General features: G+C 48.5%; 8 protein-coding genes across 8 annotated transcripts; 4 read left to right on the forward strand and 4 right to left on the reverse strand.

The window, feature by feature from the left end:
- Positions 1 to 261: 261 nt before the first annotated feature.
- BT62DRAFT_985973 (uncharacterized protein) lies at positions 262 to 3,304 on the reverse strand. Its single transcript, XM_043189977.1, has 6 exons — positions 2,753 to 3,304; positions 2,497 to 2,705; positions 1,313 to 2,443; positions 1,147 to 1,264; positions 897 to 1,097; positions 262 to 847 (listed from the first exon to the last, which is right to left on the reverse strand). Exons 1-6 carry the CDS (start codon positions 3,272 to 3,274, stop codon positions 533 to 535), a joined length of 2,496 nt encoding a protein of 831 aa, XP_043042296.1. The 5' UTR covers positions 3,275 to 3,304; the 3' UTR covers positions 262 to 532.
- Positions 3,305 to 4,255: 951 nt separating this feature from the next.
- Positions 4,256 to 5,566, forward strand: BT62DRAFT_929879 (alpha/beta-hydrolase). Its single transcript, XM_043185824.1, has one exon. The coding sequence runs from the start codon at positions 4,320 to 4,322 to the stop codon at positions 5,451 to 5,453; it is 1,134 nt and encodes a 377-aa protein (XP_043042297.1). The 5' UTR covers positions 4,256 to 4,319; the 3' UTR covers positions 5,454 to 5,566.
- Positions 5,567 to 5,906: 340 nt separating this feature from the next.
- BT62DRAFT_1074334 (uncharacterized protein) lies at positions 5,907 to 7,186 on the reverse strand. The gene is made up of 3 exons (XM_043179007.1): positions 6,901 to 7,186; positions 6,161 to 6,846; positions 5,907 to 6,104 (listed from the first exon to the last, which is right to left on the reverse strand). The coding sequence occupies exons 1-3, from the start codon at positions 7,074 to 7,076 to the stop codon at positions 6,082 to 6,084; spliced, it is 885 nt and encodes a 294-aa protein (XP_043042298.1). The 5' UTR covers positions 7,077 to 7,186; the 3' UTR covers positions 5,907 to 6,081.
- A 1,148-nt stretch (positions 7,187 to 8,334) lies between these two features.
- On the forward strand, positions 8,335 to 9,900 carry BT62DRAFT_728414 (Formyltransferase). The gene is made up of 7 exons (XM_043182036.1): positions 8,335 to 8,519; positions 8,572 to 8,646; positions 8,699 to 8,781; positions 8,832 to 9,101; positions 9,155 to 9,256; positions 9,308 to 9,436; positions 9,490 to 9,900. Exons 1-7 carry the CDS (start codon positions 8,360 to 8,362, stop codon positions 9,781 to 9,783), a joined length of 1,113 nt encoding a protein of 370 aa, XP_043042299.1. The 5' UTR covers positions 8,335 to 8,359; the 3' UTR covers positions 9,784 to 9,900.
- A 1,635-nt stretch (positions 9,901 to 11,535) lies between these two features.
- BT62DRAFT_1057247 (Sec63-domain-containing protein) lies at positions 11,536 to 18,801 on the reverse strand (the record flags this gene model as incomplete). The annotated part of the gene is made up of 16 exons (XM_043178578.1): positions 11,536 to 11,974; positions 12,025 to 12,556; positions 12,606 to 12,668; positions 12,720 to 12,876; positions 12,925 to 13,633; positions 13,686 to 13,942; positions 13,996 to 14,737; positions 14,789 to 14,874; positions 14,928 to 14,951; positions 15,006 to 15,084; positions 15,138 to 15,233; positions 15,282 to 15,330; positions 15,380 to 15,515; positions 15,565 to 15,874; positions 15,926 to 17,175; positions 17,227 to 18,801. The coding sequence occupies 16 exons, from the start codon at positions 18,799 to 18,801 to the stop codon at positions 11,536 to 11,538; spliced, it is 6,504 nt and encodes a 2,167-aa protein (XP_043042300.1).
- A 395-nt stretch (positions 18,802 to 19,196) lies between these two features.
- On the reverse strand, positions 19,197 to 21,380 carry BT62DRAFT_889634 (MFS general substrate transporter; the record flags this gene model as incomplete). Its single annotated transcript, XM_043182995.1, has 16 exons — positions 19,197 to 19,223; positions 19,277 to 19,369; positions 19,425 to 19,474; positions 19,523 to 19,536; positions 19,591 to 19,714; positions 19,770 to 19,870; positions 19,923 to 20,067; positions 20,119 to 20,212; positions 20,263 to 20,294; positions 20,344 to 20,497; positions 20,553 to 20,669; positions 20,720 to 20,754; positions 20,807 to 20,900; positions 20,958 to 21,059; positions 21,115 to 21,233; positions 21,287 to 21,380. The coding sequence occupies 16 exons, from the start codon at positions 21,378 to 21,380 to the stop codon at positions 19,197 to 19,199; spliced, it is 1,395 nt and encodes a 464-aa protein (XP_043042301.1).
- Positions 21,381 to 22,425: 1,045 nt separating this feature from the next.
- Positions 22,426 to 23,257, forward strand: BT62DRAFT_1003522 (uncharacterized protein; the record flags this gene model as incomplete). The annotated part of the gene is made up of 3 exons (XM_043176948.1): positions 22,426 to 22,727; positions 22,789 to 22,827; positions 23,122 to 23,257. The coding sequence occupies 3 exons, from the start codon at positions 22,426 to 22,428 to the stop codon at positions 23,255 to 23,257; spliced, it is 477 nt and encodes a 158-aa protein (XP_043042302.1).
- Positions 23,258 to 25,142: 1,885 nt separating this feature from the next.
- BT62DRAFT_1003523 (glutamine:fructose-6-phosphate amidotransferase) lies at positions 25,143 to 27,753 on the forward strand (the record flags this gene model as incomplete). The annotated part of the gene is made up of 9 exons (XM_043176949.1): positions 25,143 to 25,215; positions 25,271 to 25,317; positions 25,353 to 25,989; positions 26,040 to 26,842; positions 26,893 to 27,107; positions 27,165 to 27,226; positions 27,282 to 27,594; positions 27,646 to 27,666; positions 27,717 to 27,753. 9 exons carry the CDS (start codon positions 25,143 to 25,145, stop codon positions 27,751 to 27,753), a joined length of 2,208 nt encoding a protein of 735 aa, XP_043042303.1.
- Between the last annotated feature and the right edge of the window lie 11 nt (positions 27,754 to 27,764).

Genomic DNA, 27,764 nt, shown 5'->3' on the forward strand with positions numbered 1-27,764 from the left:
AAATTGATGTGGCAGAAGATGCTTGGCATGGATGGATGGCCCCGTAATGATCATGCAAAGTATCAGCTGGAGCCCAGGGGCAACAAGCGGCCATCTGAGGACAGTGCTCAGCCTGCACCGAAGAGGCGAAAGTCTGGACGCTTCACAGCTGCGGCTGCCTCAGGTAATGTGGCAACTCCAGCTTAGGGTGTCATTGTTAGACTTGCGACGGTATGGATTGTAGGAGTGTTCTCGGGAACATTTCTTTGTACAGATGGTAAGCCATATATTCTAGAGTACACATATCATTGTATTTATATCGGAAAAAAACAAGCCTTCCATGGTCTGCCGATACGTATTCGTTGCCGCTGCTGCATGAAAGGGCGAAAATGTTTGGATGGATGTATATATTTCTTATCGCCCTTTGTCCACCGTATACCCCATGCGCGAGGTCGGTGCGCCTGCGTAATTCATCATAACGGGCAAAAAGTGATTACACTATGATTGATAAATTACTAGACAAAAGGGAATAAAATCACCGAGGATATCCAACCTAATTAACTTGTATGCTTTTCAAAAACCTTTTCACGCCAGTCGCGCGTATATGCTGGATTCGAGTAGTCCCATCAATATGGTGGAGTTGAGTTATGGCACCCGGTTTCTCCCTGTCTACCACCTTCACCAATGCATCCAGCATTATTGTCAAGGCCTCTTTGTTCCGCCCGTCCAGCGCATCTGGCAGGAGTCCGACTAGCCTTGCTCCGGTACGCGTCAACGTCTCAATCTCCTCAGTCTTCTCCGCACTCGTGCTTTCATCGTCATACAATTCTGGTAACCGTGTAAGAACGTTTGCATAGTCGACGAATAGCTGCAGGTTTGATTAAACAAGGCAGAAGGCAGAAATTCGACAAAAGTACCTTTCCTCGGATGCTCCAGCCATCGACAGCATGGCCACGGAACCGCCCAAACATGGTCTTGAGGAGTTCCAAGTCTTTCCTTACAACAGCCTCGGGTGCGAGCTCTGCCACGGCAATATCATGTGCTGGGTTGTACAGCCTGGCCGAAAGATACAGTTCATAGGCTTCGAACGGCGAGTTTTGATGGAGGGCGTAGATTGCCTATGTAACGCATCAGTACCGCAAGGTCATCAGAACACACTCAGCTTACCTGTGCCTCTTGCACCCAGACCATAGGCAGTTTCAAACTCCCCACCAAGCCACGGACCATCCAGTCATCCAGTAAGTGAGCAGACCGTGCCAACAGGTCTTTGATGGCCTTTTCCCGGCTACGAAAAAGAGTCAGCGAAGAAGGAGAAATCATCTAGTTAACATACCCGGCAGACCCTTCAATATGTAACAAAACAAATGCAGCTTCCTGTACAAGCCCGATCTGTTCAAGCTGGCCCGCGTACATGCTCGTCACTAAATCCGCTGTAGGACTATGTCCATCTACCCGGACTTCCTCTTCCGCCTCTGTATCCTCGTTATGCCATCCACCAGGATCACCTCGATCCGAAAAGTCTCTGACACGCATACACCGTGACAGGATGATATACAAATGCCAAGGAAGTGTGTAATCGATCCGGGACGACCCAAACGACGCTGGATCCAACACTCGCGTCAGCGAACATGCGGGATCCGCGAACAATCTTAAGATCGAAAACAGACCATCCGGACGACCATCCTTGGTCATCGGCAACGAGGTGACAGAACGTTCAAATGCCCGGAATACTTCCCCAATGGGTGCATCTATCGGTTCATTGAACCACAGGTGCATCCCAAAGACGCGTTTCCAATCCAAATTCTTTACATCTGCTAATCCCGCCAGCAATCCGTACACTCGTTTGATGTATTCATCAATGTGTACATCGACGTGCTCTGTCCGCCACAGCTCAATCTGCTCCTTCACATCCTCACGGAATTCGAATTCTCCGCCGGCTTGCGACACGAGTGTTGCAAGCTTGACATAACCAGCGTCCATTGCCGCCTCACATGCTTTTTCGACTTGGTTTCCTGTCAATAACGTCCATACACGTGCGGTAGCGCTTGTTCCCGGGACGCGTAATTCAGAGTCGACTGTGGGTGCCACAGTGTGCTCCAGCCATGCGGTCAGAGCAGCTTTCCGTGCCAGTGCCGAAACGCGGTTTTTGATATCGACGGTGATATCGGACCCAAGCCGAAGGTCCAGGAGGTCAAATAGAGCCTGGCCTAACCGGAAGAGCGTGGCTTCGTAAGAATGATCTGTCGTTGGGAAGAGAGACGCGAATGAGGCGAAATGCAGATTCGGGGATGTAGGGTCGGCAAATGGTATACCAGCATCATCTGGGGCTATAGGCGAATGAGATAGATGGTGTTGCAAGAGTTTAGTACTCAGGTCATAGGAAGATAAGGAATGCGGAGAGGCAGGTTTGGAAAAGAACGGAACTCGAGTTTTGTGTATTGTTGAGGAGTTTGAAGTAGATTTTCTGGACAAGTACGGTTTAAGTTTTCAGATAACTTCGGATAACTTGTCACCTACGATGTGGAAGCTGGTCCAGCAAGGCTGCCCAGATGAACCAATGTGCCACCAGGACCCCAACCCACTCGAAACGAGCGCCCGAATGCCAGTCCCGCATCCACTGAGGCATCCTCATGGCCATCAAAGACCGACGCTGAACTCTCGACTCTTGCATATTTTCGCGACGGGCGGTAAGCTGGCGGTTCGATATCGTGCGCGAAAGAAGCGCGCTAAAGAGCTGTCAAAAACAAGATACAGAAAATTGGGCGCAACAAACCTCTCTGGACTCGAATCTCAGCCCTTCACCGTCAGAATCACGGCTATGTTTCCGATTTAGAGTATTCTGTGCGCGTAGAGCCGGCTGTGGAACGTCCTGCATCATTGCACGGATATTCTCTGCTTCTTCTGGCACGCGAAAAAAAGAGGTTTGCATGACATGTATCCGTTGCGCGTCAAGGCCCAGTCTTGAGGACACCGTTGGGAGTGGCAGGCCGTCGTCTCTGACCTGCTGGTATTCACCATCCTCGTCTTCGACTAGCGCCTCTTTCCGTCGCCGCGGCGGAAAAAGATCCTCTTCTCGCATCTCTGAAGATCCCGAGCTCGTCGATCCTTTATCGTCATCGTCGTCTGCCTCTTCCTCCTCCTCCTCCTCCTCTTCTTCCTCCTCTTCCTCATCATCCATGTCGTCGTCCGAAAGGGCAGTAAAAGATTGCGCAGCCTTGAGATTTATCGGCGCAGTATCAGATCCGTCGTCACTACTAGAGTCGTCATCACTGGAGTATGCACGGAAACGAGCCATAACTTGAAGCCGTGAACGATTGTTTCGAAGTTCAGCCTTTTTCAGCCACGTGGCACTGACAAGACCACGATCGGCAATCACCGTTACGGGCCGACCAGTACCGATTTTCAACGGTTTGTTAAATTCTCACCATAATCGGCCTAAGGCGCGGGCGGAGCCCGCAACCAATAATGCACGCGAAAGAGCTTACAGTCGACTAGCCTTGCTGTCATTCCAGAGCCCTCGCATTTATTCCGCTGCTTGTTGAAGAACACTGACATAGAATGCTTTGTTATGTGGTGAGTCTAGTGATCGTAGTAGCTTCCCATTTAGCCTTTCTGACTTCGGCCGGTAGTGTTATTTTTTCATTTCATTTTCTCAGCTTCAAGTTATTCTGCCCGAATTCTTCATGGATCAGAGAGGATAATGTATTTATCCCCGACGCTAGGTTCACCGTTAACTTGCAAAGTACTTGCTCGGATACTGTGCTATTTCTTGCTGTTCGCGATCACTGAAGACGAAAGCATCGAGGCCTTGAGGTAATTCCGCAGAGGTGGTTCAGCTCGAAACGTAAGTCATCGCTCTGCGAACCCCTGCATGGTGGCCGACAGATGTCGTGCCGTTGGTGTATAAATAACCAGAGTCATTTTAGTAACGACCGTACTTTGATGTCAAACAAAAGCATCGGTCAATCTTATGGAGTTCAGTTGCCTTAGCTTCGATATTTAGTCGTGCGGTATCTGTCTGCCTATCCACCGAAATCCAGATCGACTCCAGGATCACTAGAGCCCGGTATTTCGAGATTCAACTGTGGTGGACAAACACCGCGAGTATCAGAGGTGGTCTTGGCAAACAACGGGATAGCCCGCGCCACAGAATAAGTGGCCGTAATATTCTTGGAAGTGTCTATTATTTTTATGCTTGCTTAAAGAGTGTTAAGTCAAACGGAGATTGCCTGCGAAATGTCAGCAAGCCGGTGCAGCCGGGGAACCTGAATTCCGAGTGACTCAGGAAATGATGCACCCATAATTTGGCCGACGACGTTAACGTTTGTTACCCCAGTGTCATGGTCGGCTCCGATTGCTACTGCTCACATCGCCCCGAGACTCTTACCAATGTCAAATGTCGAAAGGTTCGACTTCGAGAGTCAGACTACCACATCCTAGAATCCGTTGAGCCTTTATCCGACGCTCCTTTGGTCATCCTCCTTCACGGGTTTCCAGAGCTCGCCTATTCATGGCGCAAAGTGATTCAGCCTCTCTCCCAGGCGGGGTACCACGTCGTTGCTCCAGACCAATGGGGCTACGGCAGAATGGCCGTCACGCCTATTCAATATGACGACAACCTGGAGCCTTTCCAAATGTCCCACTTAGTTCAAGATGTCGTGACACTGATCCGTATTCTGGGCTATTCAACTGCTTCAGTGGTGGGGCATGATTTTGGCTCCCTCGTTGCAGGTTTTTGTGCTCTTACTCACCCAGACATCTTCCAATCTGTTGTATTCATGAGCGCCCCATTCACGGGTCTGATCGCGCCTGATGCACCTCTTTTCCCCACGAAGGCAGCCGATGAAATTCTATCCTTAATGAACCCTCCTCGAAAATACTACACGACATATTTCTCTTCTCGCGATGCTAATAAACATTTAATGCAAAGTCTACCATTGGAAACGTTTCTCCGCGCGTATTTCCGTGCCAAGGCTGCAGACGGCACCCGGCTGGACAACAGCGATCCCCATCCTCTCGCATCCATAGATGAAATGGAAAAGCTACCGAGGTACTACGTGATGCTCCAGCACGAAACCATGCCCGATGCGGTCCTTCGGTCTCAAGACATGCCTGACATATCCTGGCTCACACCTTCCGAGCTCTCTACATATGCCTACGAATACTCCCGTACAGGGTTTCAAGGCGGCTTAAATTGGTACCGCTGCTCCACTGATGCTCAGTGGACTCGGGATCTGTCCGAGTTTGCTGGAAAAGGTGTAGAGGTCCCCGCGATGTTTATTGCGGGTAAATTGGATTGGGGCACATATCAAGCTCCAGGGGCTTTGGTGAGAATGAAGAGCGAAGTTTGTGGGAAGATGGAAGAGAGCGATGTGATCCTCATTGAGGATGCAGGTCATTGGGTTCAACAGGAGAAGAGCGAAGCGGTGGTTACCGAGCTGGTGCAATTCTTAGATAAGTGCCTGGGTAGGTGAAGACTGGTAGGGATGCATTACGGAGGAAGTTCATAAGTGAACCCTAACATGTACATACTGTTAGTTGGAGCCCTCATCTTAATTTGAAAATATATATTTCGAACATGTTTACTGTGCCCTGGGTTCGGGCAACGTTTACTTCCCCTTCTGACCGTAGAAATACCAAAGGGGCTTGTGCGCTTGCTATCGGGATGTGAGCGGTCTCACCGTGTACTTCACAAGATACAAAAAAAGCATGCGGACTCGAACTTCGAAGGTGGGAGTCGCCGACGGCACAAGGATATTATCCATGTTCTTTTCCATGTTCTTGTAGCAGTTTTATCCCACGCCAATCGACTAGTAAGCAATGGAAGAAGGACATTGTGTATTTACTTCCTTTACAGGGTGAGTCCTTTCTCCTAGCGAGGTAAGTGATACCCGTCATCTAGAAATGCCATCGTCTTCACGTACTTGTGAGAATGAGCGCCACAGAATCGACGAGAGCATCCCACAAATCAAACCAGACCTGATTGGCCAAGGACGACAAGATGCTTCATTACACTTTACGAGCGATGTTGATGAGCAACCAAGTCAATTCTAACTCTGGACTCGAAATTCGCGTGGCGCGTCCATGTGATGAGAAATTTCGTTAGGCCCATTTCCACGTCAGGTCTGAAAAGTATGTTAATTTCCATCTCAAATTCTGAGCAATGAATGAAGTGGATCACCTATACAGGGCGAACTTGCCAATTCCCGTTCTCTACTTTTTACGATATCTTCCGCTCTGGCCAATGTATCTTCCTGCCCCCGAAACGGCGCTTCCCAATCCAACACCATAACAGGATATGGCAACCAAACAATTCTCAAATCCCGTGTGGGTACCGGATCGGCACCCTCGTCGATAAGAACCGCCATGACTTTGAGCGACGGGCACATATAAATGAGAGAAAGCAGGTATGCTTCTGTGACGGGGAGATCACGAATGATAATGCCCAGATGAGTCAAATGTGGTAAGGCTGCTAATTCCCAGATGACCAGTTCACCGGGTTGCCAGTAGATGAGGTCCAGGCGGGTTAGGGAGAGGAACAGAGCGCCGTGACAGAGGGGTTCTCTACAGAGCTGTCGAAAATGTCTGATCTCCATGGAAAGTCGACGTAGGCGTTGAGACGCGATCAGCGGGGAGAATTGTACCCGGTGGTGGACTGCTCTAAAGTCGACCCAACAGGCCAGACTCCGGACACCCGAACAAGTCGCTAGGATCCGCGCTGCAGCCTCAGGCTCGACAGACACAGTGAGGCATAATCTCTTAACGTTCTGTTGAAAGAATTCCCCCGGTAATTCATCCATCGTTCGTAGGAACAGGGAAGTGTCATCGGTCCCGAGCGTCACCATCTCGTAGATCAGTGGCTGTATCCTAAGTAAGGTGTTAGAGTCAGCTGAAGACATAGTAAATTGGTATGGTACCTACCATGCTCGGACCCGGCGAGCCACCAGGACTAGGTCGAGAGCACTATTAGGTCGCATGCGTGCAGCCACCTCGAAAATCTCTCTCTCTAGCTCGGCCGGAAGGTCCTGGATCGGAAAGTAATCGACGGTTGTCATGGCCGGACACCAACAGCGGGGGACGCGAAATATAATCGACATTTAAAAATCTCGAAGTCATCGATAGACTCCGACCAAGCTGTAGTGGGGGGGAAATTGAAATAATCGGAAGGGGTTACTTATTGGAACACGTTCTGACTCCGACAGCACGGTATCTTTATTCTCTCGATCAGAGTCACGGTCAAGGTTTAGAATGAGTCCACGTACTGATTTACATGACGCTGAAATTCTCAAAGAGTAGGTAATGTCCTTCAGATTAGACTTTGACCTAATAAATTAATTCAGCCCCTCGAGATAGGGTAGATAGTAAATCTGGATCACTCTTACGGCGCGAACTGTGGCCTTTGTATGGAACATAGCCTAATGTATGATTCAATCGATCATCAAGTAGGTGTACACCTGACGTCAATTGAGATGAAGCAATATGATATACACCGCGTAAAGCCCTCCATTATTCGACCGAGATTTTCGTTCCGCATGGCGGAGAACCTCGACATTCGCCATCGGCGAAGTGGCAACTTAATACCATGCGCCATAATCTGCAAACGATGAAGATGATGGCATGAGATTGCTTGTCCTCTAGCTGCTCCGAAAAGCTTTGAGATGATGGCGAAGCAGAGCACAGAGCGGGTGAAAAGACCCCATGCGCTTTTAGCATGCTGAAATTTAACGGATCGTTAATTAGGACACGAAGCGTATATGATTTGGCCGCAAAGCCTCGCTCGATACTGAGTGTTTAGCGCTTGAGCACGCTCCGAGGAATGGGCATGGTAACTTGGCCTACCTAGCCTTCAAAATATCGAGGCTTTCATTTTTGTCTGTACGGCAAGGGGTGTCAAGTGGATTCCAAGGCCTCCAGGTGGGTCCTCGCTACAGCGGATGCGGCCGCGGAACTTCTGCTTCCGATGAAGACGTCGATTTTAGAAGACGGTATTGCCCGGAAAAGTGGCCGTAAGTGCCCCTATCAGAATTGTCGGGGACAGTCCTAAAGTTATACGAACATCAATTGAACAGAGTTATTGATTTATCCTTCTAGCGTTGCGTTCGAATCTAAAACAACTTGGTGAAAAAACCAAAGTAGTCCAGGGCACCTAGGCCTGGTTTTACTTATCTAGGGTTCTCTCTCATGTACACGTACAATTTACCGCAGCAAATCTAATGTGAGTAATAAGTAAATTCAAGTTGGTTCTGGGGCTGCCAGGTGACGGCCCGGGGCGCGTTTTGGGTGAGAGATGGTTGCGGTCGTCGGTCGTCGGTCGCCACGGTCCGGATCAGCAGCGCAAGAGGCACACGTGACGAACTACCTTCTGGACCAAAATATCATCATGCTCTGGCCAAGGCTCTCTCATTTCACATCCACACGGGCGACCAGACATGCCAGGAAAATCTCATCAGCCCCGTCTGCAAAAGACAAGTTCAAAATCCTTTTCCTTGGCCGCGAAGAGTTCTCGTGCATCGTACTGAAGGAGCTATTCGCTGCAGAAGGTTTCACCACGGCCCCTTCTCCCTTCTCTGGATCCATTTATCAGCTTCCTAGATGTTTGGGCGTCGCTAGATATCGCTACGAATCCCGATGAAAATATAGGACGACGGGGCTCGAAACTTTCTATTTGTGAGTCGCTGGCCAGGGCGTGGTTATTGGTGCTGATGCGATATTTAACTAGCACCCCTCAAAACACTAGGTGAATCTTTGGAGATACCGGTACATCTCATTCCACGTGAAAAGATCGATTTCAGACACTGGACGGTGGGAATGTGATCAAATAGAGAGTCATCGTGCTAATATCCATAAGACAGCCACCAGCACCATTTTCTGAGAGCGTATCACCCAATAATTTAGTCGTCACAGCTTCTTTTGGGCGTATTCTCTCTTCACATTTCCTAGACCTATTTGCTCCGACGAGGAGACTGAACGTCCATCCTTCCCTTCTTCCAAAATACCGTGGACCTGCACCTATACAACACGCGATTTTGAGTGGAGACTCGGCGACTGGTGTTTCTATCATTAGTATGCTGAAGAGGAAGGAAGGAATAGATGCTGGTGACGTGTGGGGGTCAAAAAAGATGGTATGAGTATGCTGTTTGCGTTTTTTTTCCGTTTTAACACGCCAGCTGGACAGGCTGTTGCATCAAACGCGACGTACCTAGATTTACAAAATTCGTTGGCCCTACAAGGAGGCAAACTGTTGGTATCCGTACTACGGGATATGATATCAGGAACCGTTGAGTTTTCTCTCAGCTGGTATGTTCAGCCTACTGATCGTGGTCTTTAGGCAAAAGCATCTCCCCAGGTAGGAGAGGTGTCCCATGCACCGCTGATCACGTACGACGACTCTATTGTTGATTTTACCACCATGTCCGCTGAGTCCATCGTTCGACGGTATCGAGCTATCGGACATCAGGTATAATCTCCGTCAAAGTCGCCGCTGCCTCCATTTGATTTTGACATTGACAGCGTCCTATCACCGTGTATGCGCTTGATGGATGCACCATCCAACTTGGTTCCCCGTCGGTGGAATCTCAGCCGCCATCATTCGTTCGGGACGAGCCAGGAGTGTCGTGTCTATACCGGTCTAAAAGGTCGGTACTGGTTCGTTGTGTAGATGGGTCTGTCCTGTCTATACCGAACATGAAACCTGAGGCGAGCCATTGGGGGACTGGCAAGGATTGGTGGAACGGAGTCAAAGGCATGAATTTTGTCAAGAATGGCACCTACAGGTTCATCAATAAGCGCTATTTGGAGCCTTAAGCTCAGCCACTATGCTCTTCTGGATGTCTAACATGTGGAAAGATCACCACTTTTCCAGCATGCTTCTCCGGAACGATTGGCCTAAAACCTCTCAAATAATCTATTCAGTACCTTTGCACCTCAGCACACTATGAGCTTTGTCAATTCCCTCTCCTGGCCATCGTCGTCAAGCAGCACGTGACCGTTGTTTATCCTTCGTATGAAGTTATCTTAGTTCTATCCTATTTGGATCTCATGCACGCAACGCTTGACATTTCTACGATATCGTATTTTCCCAATCAGGCTTCCCAAACCAAAAGTCCCGACACCTCTATTGAAAGTCTTCAGTCATCTGAGAACATTCCGCACTGCGACGTGTCTGAGGACCTTCAGTTTCAAGCTCCGATCCACATAACCAACCTCTCTTCCTTAGCTTCCTCCATGTCCGACATCCGTATATACTTGAAGCCACGACCAATCTCCTCTGTCTACGGACACTCGAATTATCTACCGTTTTAATGGAACCCCAACTTCAAGTACGGACCATTTTTCGCCGGCTATGGGACGATTCCCTCCGACGCTACAGAGGAATACATTATCAACTCTCCCGACCTATCTGCTGGGATCGCAGCCTTCCATAACGAACTCCTTCCCAGCCTCCACGCTGATGTTCCTGATCCTAACCAAACAAGCCGTTCTTTGTGGCCCATCCTTTATAAGCTCGAGAGGACGAAGATGCGATCAGTGTCTCATTTCTTGTGCGACAGCGAAAGTCATGTCAATCGACTCTACCAAGGTGACCATACACCGTTTCTACTGCCACCCCAAATGCGTACCATGGAGGAGGATCCCGAGTGGCATAAACTGTTCTTTTCAATCATAGCTAGACATGATATTGAGATGCGTGATGACAATATTGAACTGGAGATATTTGTCTGGGTCTATATGCATTTCATGGTGTTCTACTTTAGCCGTAAGCGACCATGGTGATGACCTTTGTCTTTTCTTACGGTTTTTTTTGTTGTAGTTCCATGGCTCAAATTGGGGAAAGAGATGCACTATCGTAAGGTCATGTATATCAACCATGGTCCCTTTTTGCTCATGTTCTGCTTGTCAGCTGAATGGTCGGTATCACTCGACGTTCTCAGGGCAAAGGCTATCGTTTTCCCATCGATATCCACCCCCGAGGGTAATACGAACAACAAACCTCCCAGCAACAAATTTTCCAGCAATGACCCCCATGTTTGGATGCTATTGGAGGTTATCCGCACCTTGACGTTGAGTTCCTGCCGTTCCGTATTTTTCCTACTTATTACTTACCTTTTATATACATACTCCTGTCCTTACAGTTTTTCATATAAAAGCCTCGCCGTAGTTTACATGATACCTCAGTCGTTCTACTCTTGCTGCGTACGACTGAGTTCTTACAAAGTATCTTTTGTCATTAGATGCGTAGTAGCGACTCTGAAACCAATGACACCTTTCTCCGTGCGCGTCACAAACCTTCTTTACGCTTACTCTATTCCCACTTCTTTCTTCAATTTTAGCGCCCAATAGCATCTGATGACGCTGATATAGCTTGACGGGGCCGTCCTCTTGGATCATCTTTCACCCTGCCCTTACACTTGTCGAACGATGTAACAGAAGGCGTTACATTTTAATGCGATTTATAAGAATATTCTGCGTAAAGCAGGTTCATAAATCATTCATCGACTACAATACAAGTGTTACAGATAAGAGAATAAAGCGGACAGCCCTAGCAAAATACAGAAATCACTCTTCCATAGCATCGTCGCTATCGTCCTCATCACTGTCAGAATCTTCACCCTCCGCAACTTCGATATCGCCCAATCCGATATCGTGATCCGCCCCTACGTATGAGTCGCAGATGACATATAGTTTTAACGAATGCTTGCCCTTCGGCAGCGTGAACTCCAACTTGACGGCCAAATTCCTGGTCACCGTCACCCGCTTAATGACCAGTAGTTGTCGCGTTGAAGGCTCGCCAACAACCAACCACCAGTTTGCCATCTTCTTTCCTGGGTAGAACGGCGCAATTACCGTTTGGTCGCCTTCTTCGCCATCTTCGTCGACATCCCGGGAAAGAGCAACCTGGAGAATGATGGGAGCACCGGCTGTGTAGCCCCCGCCAACGAGCTCGTGTGTGACATCGAGCGTTGGGTACGAGTTGACGAACGTAGCAACATCTTGCCTGTAAATCGAAATGAGTATACGTTAACGATGACTGCACGGAATGCCTACATCTGTGCTTGAGACATTTGCAAAAGTGCGGTACGTTTGTCGTCCTCCATCTCCATGATATCATACACAGATTCGATACCAGCATCCTTACACCTCTGGATCAGCTCTGGCTCGAAGTGTGGCACCTGCCTGAGAGGGGAGTCTCTGTCCCAAACAGCCTGAACACACATCTGCGCGAGGTCCATAGCACCTAAAGCACTCAACCAGGCATTCGATGACATGACATCCACACACGCCGAGAGCAAGTTCAACACTTTCTCCAGGACGATCTTCTGGTCCGCAGCCAAATCCGCGGGTAACTGAATGCGACTAAAGTGTGCTTGAAGGAGGAGGAATGTCTTGAAGTGAGGGACCTCAAAGTTGACCCCGTCGATCTTGACAGGAAGGCGGTCATACAGCCGCTTGAGTAGAACGTCCTCGTGTCGACGGATAGGGATGGTTTCGAACTCGGCTGAAGATGACACAACTTCGAGCAGACCCTTCAGCTTCGTACGCTCCTTCAGTGATAGTGTGTAGACCTCGACGGTAACATCTGGCAAGATAAAGTTAATTATGTCAGGGAGAAGCAAGGAAGGACTCACAAGAGATGTTGTAGTAAGCAGCGATCATTCCAAGGTTGAGTGCGGAAACATCCATCTCGTCTTCTAAAGTAAAGTAAGCGAAATGCCCGATATCAAAAATGTTTGTGCAATTACCGATAGCAATACACTTAGAGTTGACGAGGTCGGTCAAGGTGTTCTCAACCAACTCCGAAAGATGATCCGACAAATGCTGGTGGCTGACGTTATGGAGGTTATAGTAGTTAGGATTCTGTGTCATCCTGCGATAGAAGTAAGTCCATGTGAGGATATCCTGAAACAATATTAACTCGGTATCGTAAAAGCCAAAGCATTCTCCTACCATAGCATCCTGCTTGTTCTCGATGGTTTTAACTGCAATCTCCGCCAGGAAATAGTCGTGCAGCAGGTGGGTTGGAAGGTGACTCTCAATAGGAAGACCTTCTGCTAAGAATTTCTTATAAAAGTCCTTCCTCGTCTGTTGACACATAAGGACGCATCGACTGCGTTCGTCGTCCCTCGGTCGACAAGCCCGACCCATTATCTGCAGGACATCCATGACGGGATAGTCGACATATCGGTGCTCCTTTCCTTCGTAGTACTGCACGCCCATGATAATAACCATGTAGCTAGCGACAGGAATTGACCATGCCGTATCCTTTGACGCCACGAGCACCTGCACAGCTCCACTTTCAAACAGACGCTGGACGATGCGCTTGTCCTGCTTATCCATAGCTTCGTGGAAATAGCCGATACCTTTCTTTAATGTCTCCTTCAAACCTTCATCCCGCAGATGGTCAAGGTGAACCTGTATGTCTGCGACTTCGACATTAAGGAACCTGTCTGGCTTGTCATCCGCAGCACAGTGTATAAGCAGATCGTCGACAGTGAGGCGGCATTGTTTCCGGGAGGGAACAAAGACAATGACGGGTTTTGTGGGTGCATATTCAACGATGGCCAAGTATGCTGGCTTTGACATGGCGATCATGAGGGAGGGGAAGTGCGGTATTGTGAATGATTGCAGATGAATATCCATGTCCAGCGGTCGGGCACTAATCGAGAATAACCGATGAGTACAAGTCAAAAAGCGAAGGAGGCGCTTACCTAGGCGAGAAATTGAAGATAGCATGAGAAGGTGCACCCATCCATTCACCCAGATCGCGCGCGTTCGCAAGTGAAACACCACATGCGACGATGCGAGTCTTTACCTCTGTTTGCGCAGATACATACCGCGTCCTGGAAATGATGACCTCATATGTAGGCCCTACCTCTCCTCCAACAAGCTGCACCTCGTCAGCGATCAGAAGCCCGATATTCTGAACATTCTTCCGCTGACGCCACCGACGAGAAAGTACGTCCCACTAGCACAGCAGGCATAAATAAGATTAGCATAGTAAGATGAATGAAAAGGTACCTGAGAGGGAGTGCAGATAATCACGTCACCCTTTTCCAAAAGTCGCAGATCGGCACTGGTCTCGCCTGTAAGACTGACAATTTCCTTGCCTCCTTGAAGTCCCGAGAACTTGCCCTGCCATTCCTTCACCCGCTGATCAACCATTTCCTGGTATGGCTCAATACAAACAGCCCTTGGTTGTTCGCGCTTGCTCCATAGTCTGAGCAAAGCGAACTCGGCACAAACGGTCTTTCCGCTGCCTGTGGGTGCACCAATGAAAACATTCTCGTCCGACGTATACAGCGCTTGGAAGACTTGTGTCTGTATCTTGTTGAATGTTTCTATTGTGGAAGCGTAGATCTTCTCAAACTCCTTGTTGTGAAGGGCTGACAGCGGAAGAGGCTGAAGGTCCAAAAGAGGCGTAGGAGTAGGGAATTTTTCGGGAAGAATGAGATGCTTGAATGATATAGGAAGTCTGGTTTCGGAGTGAAGCCACCGGTCAGAGATGATGGAGATGTAATAGTTGGGAGGCACGGGCTCAAATATGGGAACCGTTAACGTGACGTTGTGTTCATCTTCAGCGTAGCGTTGGCGGAGAACAAAGGTATCATGAAAGAGAATGACCTCTCCATCGACATCTTCTACCATGATCAAAAAACTTTCGGCGCCACCATGAATCTTCTCATCCCAACGGAAATCAGGGGTGATCGAAAGATCGATACGCAGCAAGGAGCGAGTGATAGGTTGAACTTGAGCTTGAAGCCTGGCGATAATATCAGAACTCCTACTCATGATAAAGCAGTGATTTACATACTGAAGCTTAGGGAAGCTATGAACGAGTCGATGTACTAGTTTTCCAGCATTTGGTATCCCGATGAGCTCACCGATCTCAGGAGGAGTCTAAAAAGCACCACTTAACACTCAGAAATAGACTAAAAGTAGTAATGACTCACAAGATCAAAGTACCGATACCAGGGCTGTTAGTTCGAAGTTAGTTTGAATGTTTTCGTCACTTTTGGTGGAAGACATACAAATTGTTTACCCTCCGCTTTTCGTATAACTTCTGAAGGGACACCTTTGAATTGTCGAAGAGGCGTCATGGACCCCCACCTGATACAGTGAGTAAATATTAACGCTAAGGAACAACACTAGACATGGCTTACATTCGTTTTTCTACCATCTTGCAGAGGTCAAGAGCTGCCTTCGCAGGGACAGCCCATCCACGTTTCAGACATATTTCGAAGATCGCTCGAAGAATACTAGTAATCGATCAGCATACCTAAAAGTCGAAAGGGAAATAGACATACCGTCCAGCTGATTGCTGAACGAAAACCATGTCAGCGACAAGAACGAACCCTAAATGTATAAAGTTAGCTAACAAAGAACAAAGAGCGAATTAACGTACCATCAAGTTTCAGTTGAGAGATGTAAGCCTGAAGAAGAACGTTAATTTTGGCGGCCGGCTCCTCCACTGTTTCTTTCACGGGAATAGGGACACGCTCTAACAGCTTCCCAAGCTCTACCTTCTCTTCTTGACGGACCTAGAAAGCAGAATTAACACGACGTACTCTTTGGACTGATTGAACATACAGGTAAGAGCTTGAACTCGTTGGACAACGCGAACACACGGAATAGTTCTAGAGTCGACATTGTCGGCCTCAGATGCTGGTTGTACACCATCATCGAATTATATGTCACATAGTAATGCGACGCAATCCGTCCTAACTCGGTGCTTTGGAATCGCCCCGAAGACCGCTCATACTTCAACAGCTGACATTTCTCTAGTAAGGCGGCGGCAGAGTGGACGATATCTGCACGTTTTTGAATCAAACCAACATCGTCGTCCTGGTAATCGACACCGACACCATACAAACCTGGTGACCGAAGCATTCGCACATAACTTAAAAAAAGGTTTAGTTTGCAAAAGATATTCAGATTGAGAATGGCTTACAGATAGGTGTATCCCAGCCATTGAACAGCCTCATCGCGATTTCGGATGGTGCCCAAGACAATCTCGGCATTCAGGTTGTCGGCCAGCTTGGATACGAACTGAGACTCAATGGGCAACTGTTGGTTGAGTAAGCTCAGGTAGTACTGCAGCTCGGAATGGTTGGTAATGATGATGCCTTCACCATATGTGTCGTATTGAGGTCGGCCCGCACGTCCGAGCATTTGGAGCACATCCTGCGAAGATAACTCAACCCAACGACCCTTCTCCGGATTATAGATCTGCGTTCCCTTTATAATGACCGTATGGGCTGGTAAATTAACACCCCAGGCTAGCGTTGCAGTACACACGAGAACCTGAACAGAGCCGTCCGCAAACAGTTCCTCCACCAGGGAACGATCATCTCGTGACATACCAGCGTGATGGATAGCGAAACCGAAAGGAAGGAGATCGCGAAGGTTGGAATCCTTGACGTTGTTGGCTTCTTCCGTCAGAATTTCCCGCGTAGCGCCATCGGCTTTGACGAACTGAGTAATGGTCTCCTTCTCCACGGCCATATCCCTCAAGAACTTCGCTGTTTTCGCGGTCTCTTTTCGCGAATGCACAAAAACTAGAGTTTGATTCTTTCCAGCCTGGTCCAGGACTTTCTCGTAGCAGACTTCGTTCGTCACTTGGTACCGCTTGATCGCCTTTTTTTCGGTAACTCCGATGAACTGTTGCTGCAGCCCGCAAGGTCGGTACGATGCGTCGAAGTAGAAGAGTCCCCTCGATTCATCTACGCGAAGGAAAGTGGCTACATCTTGATAATTGGGGAGTGTGGCAGATAGCCCAACAAGACGCACATACTCGTTAGTTTGCTCCATGCGGCGGATCGTTCGTGCGATGATACTTTCCAGTACCGGACCACGTTCATCATGAAGCAGATGAATTTCATCGATGATGATGAGGCGAACGAGATTCGTATAACTAGTGTCAGTGCTTTTACGCGTCACAACGTCCCACTTCTCCGGAGTGGTGACGATGATCTGCGTCTCGGCAATCTGTTGCTTCGTCATTTGGGAGTCGCCCGTGAGTTCACCGACTTTGATACCAAACACTTTGAGCCTAGCGGTGAAGTTGCCAACCATCTCTTGGACCAATGCCTTCATGGGAGCAACATAAATGATTTTGAATGCATCAAGGTCGAAAGTGCCGGTAGCCTCGTCACGATACTTAGACAACTCATTCAGAATCGTAAGCATAGCAACATTGGTCTTATCAAAGAATAGTCAGTGACGAAGTCGGGATGCAATAGAGAGGCAAACCTTTCCAGCACCAGTAGGCGCGCAAAGTAGAATGGGCTCATCGGTGCCAAACGCAATAGGGTAGAGTTTGCTCTGAACGCGGTTAAGTTTGGGAACGGTAAACGCTTCTCGAGTCCAAGGTGGCATATCTGATATGGGAACCAGGTCGCCTTCAACAACAGGTTTCTGCTTCGGAGCCGGGACGTGAATCTCTTCGTAGCCTTTCTTGGCTCGTTTGAAGGAGCCGTCAGGGAGTTTACACTTTTTGTTGGACATGAGGTGACCACCCTGACTGAAGGCCATGCTCTCCAGATCCACAGTTCGCTTTGGCTGGACCGTCGTGCCAGGGGCCAATGTGGCAGTCTTGGGCACCTCGGGCTTGGTTTCATCGACGTCCATTGCATCTGATGGGCGCGCCTTCGTCTGACGATCCCCCGCTAGTTCGCGAAGAATCCAGCCCACACCTTTTTCGCGCATAGCAACTTCTACGTTGACACGCTCATCCGCGTCACTCCGCATGAGCTTGGTACACCAGATAATGATGTCGCGGTTTTTGAGGAATTTTGTCGTGATATGAAAACTCTGATAGTCGAAAAGCTCCATGAGTTGATTTTCACAGTCACGAAGGTTGGACTCTGAGCCGAGAATAGAAAGTACCGAGGAAGCTTTGTCGGCAGCGGTGACCGGGTCTGAGTACACTTCAGCGATCTGTCTCTGCACCCAGAAACCGTCAATGGAGTGCGGGGAGACGATGTCCTTGTCGGCCTTGGATTTTCCGGACTTTGACGATTCGCCGCCAATGACCAGCGCCTCTTCGCCAACTTCGCCCCCTTCCTGAGGCACGGCATCACCATCCCCGTCTTCTTCCTCGTCGTCGTCCGACTCATCTCTGATTTCAAACCCTTCCTCGTCTTCTTCTTCTTGCTCCTCCTCATCGAAGACTACAGCGACACCGACCTCATCATCAATCTCTGCATCCTTTCGCTCCATGTCAGGATCCAACATTGTCTCGTCCTCAGCGCCATAGTCGGTGATCTTCTTCGACAGAGTGACGAGCTGAGAGAACTGTTCACCGGTTATAGGTCCGATGACCTCTTCTATCTCCTTCTTCTTGTCAAAGTCCTTCATACCCTCATTCTTCAACGACTCTAGCACCGTGTCGGCAGCGCTTCGAACAATGTCTTGAGCCTGGTCACCAAGAGTGGTGTGAACAGAAGACAAGATGAGTTCATAGACCTCACGCGTTTCAGCAGTCCGCGGTCTGTACGTCAGACCCTCCACATCCTGCGTCGCTTCAATGATGTCCGCATATCCAAACCCAACTGTGTCGGCCTTGCGTTTAGCTACAGCCTTTTCTGAAGGATCTTGACGGTCCGCTGCCTTCTTTTTCTTCTTGTCTACGTCCTTGGGAGTCTCCCGGACGACACGGGAACCCATTTCTCGTGGATCTATGCGACCAGCCAGTGAAGTAGGCGCACCATCTGGTTCTCGGTCTCTACGAGGGAGTATAGACCGGTCCGCCGTGAGAACAAGCGATGAAATGGCACCATAGTTATACTGAGAAAGATCTTGCTTTTTGCCTTGTGCGCCAGACATGTTGGCCGTTGTCAGTGGCGACAACAAGAGTAAGTACTGGTCAGGCGTCTGAGTGGACCATGAAATTTCTTGCTGATGTAATCCTAGCCTTGTTTGGAATTTTCATTCTCACGCTTACCAAGTTCGTGACTTCGGGACAAACCTTTAATCAGTTGTAGCGAAATAAACACACAGATAGTGTCCTAGTTGGCCGTTACAGTGCTTCTATCCGAAAGCATCCACCCAGAGAATCTTACAGATCTGAATAAAACGTTGACTCACTGAAAACGGTTGTTTGCCTACTGTTAGTAATGGCTTGAATCGTAAATTCTTCGTTTTTAACTAAGTCATGTTATACAGTTCACATATATCAAAGAATGTCATTAACTACACTTCCACACCAAGCGAGCCCTTTTCTAGGTAACATATCTGAAATCCGGCGCCTTCAATGGGCCAAATGAACAAAAATCTGGGTGCTCGAGGTGAGATAACCAACCTTGTCAGCCACCTCACTAGTGTCGACCCGTACGTTGTAGTCCGGAATTCCGTAACAAATGTTTCGCCGTTTATTCTCAAGGCGGTACGAGAACTGAAAGTTGCCGGTTAACAGGTAGTACCACATGTTTGGATCCAAAATGACATACGTGTAGTATAATCGCACAAATAGCAGCTAAGAATTCAAGCGCACACGAAACTGATTATAATGAATATTTATATGTCGTTTATGAGGGAAAAAACTTACTTGCAAATCCTTTTCTGTACCAGGACAATAGGTGAGAAAAGATCAATGAGGAGGTAAGGTGGACGTACGTATACTCGGGACCCTCAGTTTCGGGGAAGATATGTGATCCCAGCACGCTACCACATTGTCCGATTGCCATAAACATTGGAATACCTGTTGCCCTCTTCGTTTCAGAACCAAGATTGTGCGCGACTACATTAACCGTACCATTTCAGCATCAGTGAAGCGACACAGAAACGAAACTTACACCAGGCAATAATGAGGCCAATGGTAGTATATGTCCCGCTGGTAATGCAGAATGTGGCGAAGTATCTTACATGATTGTTTGAGGATACAGTCAGAAGTAAACTGAAGAACTTGTTAACAGGTGAAAGGTGCCAAACGATGTTAAAAAAAATACAGGTATCCAATGGCACCGATGGTAGATGCAACGGCCATGAAACAGCCCCTCGTTTGGAGGCGGTCGGATGCGTAGGAGAAAAGTGTCAATACGACGGCAGAAACAGCATAGGGAGGTACTGTGAGGAGTTGTGCAACGGCCGCGGCTAGAAAGCAAGTAGCAGCCTTATAATCACCCGGAACAAAAATATACTGACTGTTTCCGAAAGTTTGGATAATAGTCGGTAAGAAGGCTGAAATCGACGCCAAAGCACAATTGAGACCGAAATAGATGACACCACCTGTATAGATCTTCCTCTTACACTCAGCGTTGTCATTCCATGGAAAGCACAGTGCCTTACCCTCCAGTCACGGAAAGCCATCCATATATGCGCTGTAGCAGTGGTTAAACCCACACTAGAGATCCCGGCGTAAGATCGAACCTTTGTTAACAACGTTCCCGACATCTCCACTTGCACTTCTGTTCATTCTGGCGATAGCGAGCTCCCTTTCCCTACTATTGAAGAGATGTGTTACTTCAGGCCGATTCGGAAGCGAAAAGAAACTGATAATTCCAAGGATGATGGTAGGGACACCCTGTAATTTGAATAGAATTAACGGAAATGCAAAGGAAAGATAGCGAGTGGCATACCTCTACTATGAGCAACAGTCTCCAATGCGCGATCGTGACGTTCGACATTGATATTCCGAAGGCTATGAGTCCCCCGAAAGCGCCAGAAACAGCAGCGAAGCCAAACCAGTAAGCCATCTATGTGCTATTGAGTCTGGGATTGGTTATTGTATAAAATTCGGACTAACCCGTAAACCCATTTCTTCTCTGGTGTAGAAGAGCGCTTTATTACAGGTCAACTCACAACTCTGCGTGGAAAACAAGTGTTAACTCACAGAAATACAACGGTATACCAGGCCCGAAACCCGCTTCGAAGATCCCCAAAAACACCCTCGCAGTGAACAAGCCGCCGAAGTTAAATGCTGTCGACTAGGCAATCATGACCATCCGACAAGCCGAGCTGATACCGATATTAATTGCGCTCACCATAAGGGTGGACGACAAACCCCATCCCACAGCAGCTCCTGCAAGCCAGTAATGCGGTGGAACAAGCTTGGAGACAATTGTAGCAGGGATTTGGCATATAATCTGACGCATACATCTATCAATCTTCAAGGAAGAAGCAATCGTCACAAATACTCACATATGAAAAATAGAAAGCCGAAGTTATCCAGTCAAAAAGTACGCCGGTGGGGTCGCCGTTGAGGATATCCTGGGGGAGACCCTGGAGACGCGCATTTCCGAGATTTGAACGGTCGAGATCTAAATGATTGCAGTTCAGAAAAGTTTAACTTGACCTGGGAGAAAAGGTATACACGCGAACAGATAGAGAAGACAAGCCAGCGGGAGGATACGTCCATCAAGCCTGCGTACGAGCCTCCGTTCTTCGGTCCGTAAAACAATCTTCATCTCATCCTCGGCAGCAGGAATGCTCTCGATTAGCTTTTCGGACAATTTGGTTTCTTCATCCTTGACGTGATCACTTGGCGGAGACATCCAATGGAGGAAAGAGAGAAATAAAGATAAGTGCGTGGACCTGAAGGAAGAAGGACAACCTTACTGGTAACGACAAGTCTTTTATAGGCAAAAACTACGACATCTCAAGTACCCAAGGTCTCATGACCATCCATGTGGAATAGCTCTCTAAATTTCGAAGTCATCCACCGACCTGGCACGCATTCGATAAATGGAACGAACGAATCAACCATGTGACAAATCAAACCATCCCCTCAGGCTGCCTGCCACCTGCGCGCTCTCTTCTGGGTTTCAGCCTTTTCCCGCGTTCAACTTATTTGGTTAGCATTCGGAATTGGGAATGTTGAAGGACGCTTGTTGAAAAGACTTGAAGGGCATTAATGGGCTGACACGGAACGGCTGCGATCAGATCAAGAATGACCTTGAGAACAAAGAGAATGTGGGGGAATGCTTCTCGGAACAAGATGATGGTGGCTAAATATATCTCTCGTCCATCACGGGTATACGCTTCAGTACTAGCGTTCAACAAATGTGCATCAGAGGCGCAGGTGAATTGAGTTTTACGCTCGGTTTCACGGCAGATATCCGCTGTCGGCCGATTTTTGTGAGAGATTTGAAGCACAGATGGAGAATTAGGTTTTTGACAGGGCGGCAGACGAATGGCGGTCAGTTATGTGCCAGGCACAACGACAGAGTAAGGCTTGGACTATAGAACTCAGTGCGCCATGAAACATGGCATATAGTAACCATCGGATTTTCGGATTGGTGTTATGAAAGAGCGTGGAGGTCATCTTCAATGTAAAACTCGGAATGCCCCTGTCAGATTTCAATTCTTTTCGGCGAGAGTGATTCAGAGACGGATATTGAGCTGGAGCAAATACATAGACGCTAGCTATGCGAAGACCTGGGACAATACAGAGGGAGACCGCGCTTCCACAACGAATACAGAAGACCCACTTGAGCTAATGAGCACAGGGCGATGTTGACAGATCCATACAGCTGCGAGGTCATTCGAAGAGTTCGAATATACGGCACTTTCTCCATCGGCAAGGATATCAAGGGCGTTTCCGTCTATTTTCGAAAGGAAGAGAATGGACACACATGCTCGGTCAGCTCACTTGGGTTTTCGTTCCCTATCAGCAAGTTTATCCATCACTCCAGCGCTCAGGTAGTGCTTTGTAAGAAACTCTTCGGTCCGGAAATCGACGTCAGCGACGCGCCGGTACAGAAGTACAAACTTTCCGGTGTCTGTAAACATCCCCTGACTGTCCAAATCAACTTGTAGTTTTTTGGGCGACATGAAATCTGTAGTAAGACTGATTCCACGAATGTGACTCTACAGCGTTCAAATTCCATACCAGTGGCAGATGATCACCCCCGGGTAAGCGCGGCTCACGCCCAAGCACAAACAAGGTCGTTTGTCAAACCATGAACACCGAGGTATTGGGATCACTCTAGTAATCGACAGAAAATTAGAGCGTGATGAAAAGAGAAAGGAAATAATAGGATGTAGACCAAAACTTTGGGTTCATCATGGATAGAGATAGGTCTTCAGCGTGACGGACAACTTGCAGCAAAGGTCGCACGAAATTCCGGGCCGGTGTTCTCAGGACCCAAAGTTACTCTGGTATCTTTTCTAAATTTACGAGGGGAATGGGAACGATTCAGGTTTCAGAGCTGCACCCATGAATGGAACACCTACACATGACATCTGGACGATGATGGTTGTCAGTCGTGTGAATGGATTACACACCCGGAAAGCCGCTGAGGTCCGCATTATCGTTGCATGGTTGAGGAACGCATGGGGCTGAGCGGTGCTTTCTTGTCTCCCTTCACAGTGTAGTTTCCATCGTTGGTAAGGAGATAGTCGCGGATGCCATATTCAGTTGCATACAATGTTAGGACGTCTATATTCTGTGAGATATGGATAAGATGATGGTACCTACTCCCCACGCAATGAGTGCTTGCCGAGTTGAGCGAATATAGCTGGTTCACCGTGAGGGTTGTCCCAGGACTCGGGGAAAATCACTGTTAGATACCGGGCTTACATTTTGAATCTTTCGAAGGGAGGGAGGCTTTGAAAATTTGTATTGAAGCTCATACCATTTCGTATTTCTGCGTTTGTTTGACTTGACTCTTGTTTGATTTTCTTGGTGTAAATGAGTACGCGTCACAAATTTATATGAAGGGCGAAACTTACTCAATACAAGTCGAGGAATGAGGGCATGTCACAGTCCACGTTGACCGACGACTGGAGGATGTTGACATACGGTACGACGGATTGGATCGTCCTAAACGACACCAACCAATAGGCTTGCTTCCTTTGTACCGCAGAAATGAGTCAATACACAAAGCAGGGTCTCTGGAGCTTGGAGGATAACTCGACTAGCTGACCAAGTTGGGGGGCCACGACGATAGGTCAAAATATCTTCGAGTCCAACGCGTGGATTAACGTCGCTCGCGTGTAGTGTCACGACTCACCCAGTCGGTGCAGCCCTGCTAGGGTTCTTGTCAAGCATCTTTAAGAGGAGAGTGTGGTCCTGCTCTGTCCTTAGAGGTAATTAGTACATATATTTCATAGACTGATGTAATCCTGGGAAACAAGATTGACTGCGAAGGTAAAGTTTAATGATGCATCCCATACCTGTACATCATGTTGGTTACACCCAAACAGGCCTTAGGTGCGAAGGACAGAGGCAATTGGCCTTGAGCCCCGTATTTAAAGGGGTCTTTGTTAGTGCCTCATCAGGAACAGCAGACGATACGATATAAATTACCGCAGCAGGATGTTGATAGCACCTAATAGAAAGCAAAGAACCGGGTGAAGGAAACGACCGACGCTTCGCATCCCTGAATTTGTATTATAGGTGGAGCATCTTCAGAGAGAGTAGGCGCATAGCCTCCAGTCTTTGTCCATTCGTAGTGCTAATTAATTCGATCGTCCACGCTCGTATACATTGATCCACAGGTTCGTGCCACCACCTTAATACACAGACTCATACCATTGTAGAGACAGCAGGGGGGATAAATCAAGACACGCCGAAGCCGTCATGATATGACGGTCCCCGGAAGAAATGAACCCTCGTCGCTCTATTACCTATCTTCGAGACTAAGCTTCCCGAACTCAATGATACGCTGAAGCCCGCCTTACGAACATTTGATACGGATGTGTTAAAGTACCGCTGTGACAGGTGGAAGATCTCTCCCGCCTTATGAAAGGGCCATTGAGACCGATGCGTGAATTGTTCCCCCGGGAAAGGCTGCGAACTGATGAAACTTGCAATGTCGGTTTCTGTACAAAGAAGCGAGAATTACGTCAGGGCGCTTCACAGCATTCGGTTGCATCATAGGAAATCAGTAACGACAAGCAAGGTTTCAATATACGTCCATACAGCACAGCTGTGTGAGGCTTGACGCGCTGGGTGGCGGTACTGCCAATAAAGCTGTGCAAAGCACAAGAATGGTCCTATTTGTCCTTGCTTGCCGATTCTGGCGTTACCAGTGCTGACCTATAAAGGAACCCAATAAAGAGCGCGTTTCAACCATTCTCTTCTCCCAACTTCCATCTCGCAACGATCTGCCAACTCTCAACGACCGCCTTTTTCTGGTTAGTTAGTGTATACGGGAACTTCAGTATGATGCTGACGATCCGCCTCATCACCAGTTCAATCTCTTTATATCACCCTTTAATTGACGATGTGTGGAATATTCGCCTACTGCAACTTCTTGAAGGAAAAGGCGAGTCTTGTTTGCTTCTTTGCTCGTGATGGTACACAATCATCTCTAAATGATGCTGATGACGGGTTTACCCCCGTCTTGCTGAGGACACGTACTTCCAGCAGCATTTGGTGCCGGGCTGGGGCTGATGGTCGTGATCTTCCATGCTGACACTATTTTCATCAACAGCGTCGTCAAGAGGTCCTTGAGATCCTTTGTGGTGGTCTCGCCCGCCAGGAGTACCGAGGCTATGACTCAGCTGGGCTGGGCATTGATGGTGACAAGCCTGGCGAGGTCGTTTTCTTCAAGGAGGTTGGAAAAGTAGCTGGTCTCCGAAAACAGATTGCCGGAACCGTCATGGATTACAACAAAACCTTTGATTCTCAAGTCTCCATCGCACACACTCGGTGGGCAACGCACGGACCTCCTTCGCGTGTCAACTGCCATCCCATCCGCTCCGATGAGAAGGCCGATTTCATTGTCGTTCACAACGGCATCGTCACCAACAGCGGCGAGCTTCGCGCTGTCCTCCAAAAGCGTGGCTACGAATTCGAGACCGAGACCGACACGGAAGCTGTTGCCAAGCTCCTGAAGTATGTTTATGATTCGGCGTCTAAGCGCCTCTCTTTCACCGATCTTGTCAAGTTGGTATTGATGGAGCTTGAGGGCTCCTTTGCATTCGTTTTCAAGTCGACACACTTCCCCAACGAGGTCGTGACGGCCCGCCGTGGTTCCCCTCTTCTCATCGGTGTTAAGACCGACAGGAAGCTCAAGGTCGACTTCGTTGATGTTGAGTTCGCACGGGACCCTAGTCAAGCCTCCATTCGTGAGTACCGTGTCTCATGGTTTTTGCGTCTTTTGTTCATCCATGTCTAGTCCAAGCTACCTCGCCCACCTCCAGCACCTCTTCCCTCGCACCTCCCACTGCCAAACCTGCCGCCCTTAGCCGACAGTCCCGTGGCTTCATGTCGGAAGATGGCCTTCCTCAACCCATCGAATTTTTCATCGCTTCTGATGCCGCTGCTGTTGTTGAGCACACCAAACGCGTTCTCTACCTCGAAGATGACGACATCGCCCACATCGCTGAAGGAGAACTCCACATTCACCGTCTCCGCCGCAAGGAGGATGCCAACCAGACCCCTGGTCAGATCGCTTCCACCCGAAGCATCGAAACGCTCGAGATCGAAATCGCTGCCATCATGAAGGGCAAATTTGACACCTTCATGCAGAAGGAAATATATGAGCAGCCAGAGTCTGTAGTCAACACCATGCGTGGGCGTGTCAACTTTGACAGTAACAAGATTACACTCGGTGGTTTACGCGAGTATCTGCCCATCATACGTCGTGGCCGTAGAATCGTCTTCATCGCTTGTGGCACCAGCTATCATTCCTGCCTCGCTACTCGCGCCATATTCGAAGAGTTGACTGAGATCCCCGTCAGTGTCGAGTTAGCTAGTGACTTTTTGGATCGCAAGACGCCTATCTTCAGAGATGACATTTGTATCTTCTTGAGTCAAAGTGGCGAGACTGCGGACACGATCTTGGCGTTGCGGTACTGTACGGAACGTGGGGCGCTCTGCGTCGGTGTTGTTAACACTGTCGGTTCCACCATCTCTCGGGAGACCCACTGTGGTGTTCACATTAATGCCGGTCCTGAAGTCGGCGTTGCTTCCACAAAAGTAGGTTTCGCTCATTCCCTTAGGTATTCTTGCTGATTGACATCTACTAGGCGTATACGTCTCAATACATCGCTTTGCTGATGATGGCTCTCCAACTTTCGGAAGATCGTATCTCTTTCACAGAACGTCGCAACCGGATCATTGACGGTCTCCATGCCATGCCTTCCCAGATCAAGCGTGTACTGGAACTAGACTCCCAGCTTCAACAGCTGGCCAGCACGGTTGCCGACAACAAGAGTTTGTTGATCATGGGTAGAGGATACCAGTATGTCGTAACTTATTCCTGTCTTTTTTTCGGTATTTTTATTCGGTCTCTTTTCAGATACGCCACATGTCTTGAGGGTGCCCTCAAAATCAAGGAAATCAGTTATATGCACTCTGAGGGTACGTCATGATGGGCCGAATGATGGCAACACTGATTAACGAACTCTTGCCCTAGGTATACTTGCTGGAGAGCTCAAGCATGGCCCCCTGGCTCTGATTGACGAGAACATGCCCGTCATCATCATAATGACACAAGACTCCCTCTATCCCAAGGTTCAGTCTGCATTCGCACAGATAACGGCCCGGAAGGCCCAGCCCATCGTTCTTTGCACAGAAGACGACGATGGTATCCCCAAGGGTGCCAAGACGATCCGTGTCCCGAAGACCACTGATTGTCTACAGGGACTGTTAAATATCATTCCCCTCCAGTTGCTCAGTTACCACCTGGCTGTGAAGAACGGATGTGATGTTGATTTCCCCAGGAACTTGTAAGTCTCCACCAATATTGGACCTATCGCTTCTAATCGTGCAATGTTCAGGGCAAAATCAGTCACTGTCGAGTAAGGAGAGACCGGAGATAGATTTTACACTCTTTTTGAACGCGGACTAGAAAATTACTGTACTTTATGTCGCGGACTCTGGCATGATTAGTTTTGTG

This window comes from Guyanagaster necrorhizus, assembly GCF_019112545.1.
Source record: "Guyanagaster necrorhizus MCA 3950 unplaced genomic scaffold BT62scaffold_7, whole genome shotgun sequence".
Lineage (NCBI taxonomy): Eukaryota > Fungi > Basidiomycota > Agaricomycetes > Agaricales > Physalacriaceae > Guyanagaster > Guyanagaster necrorhizus.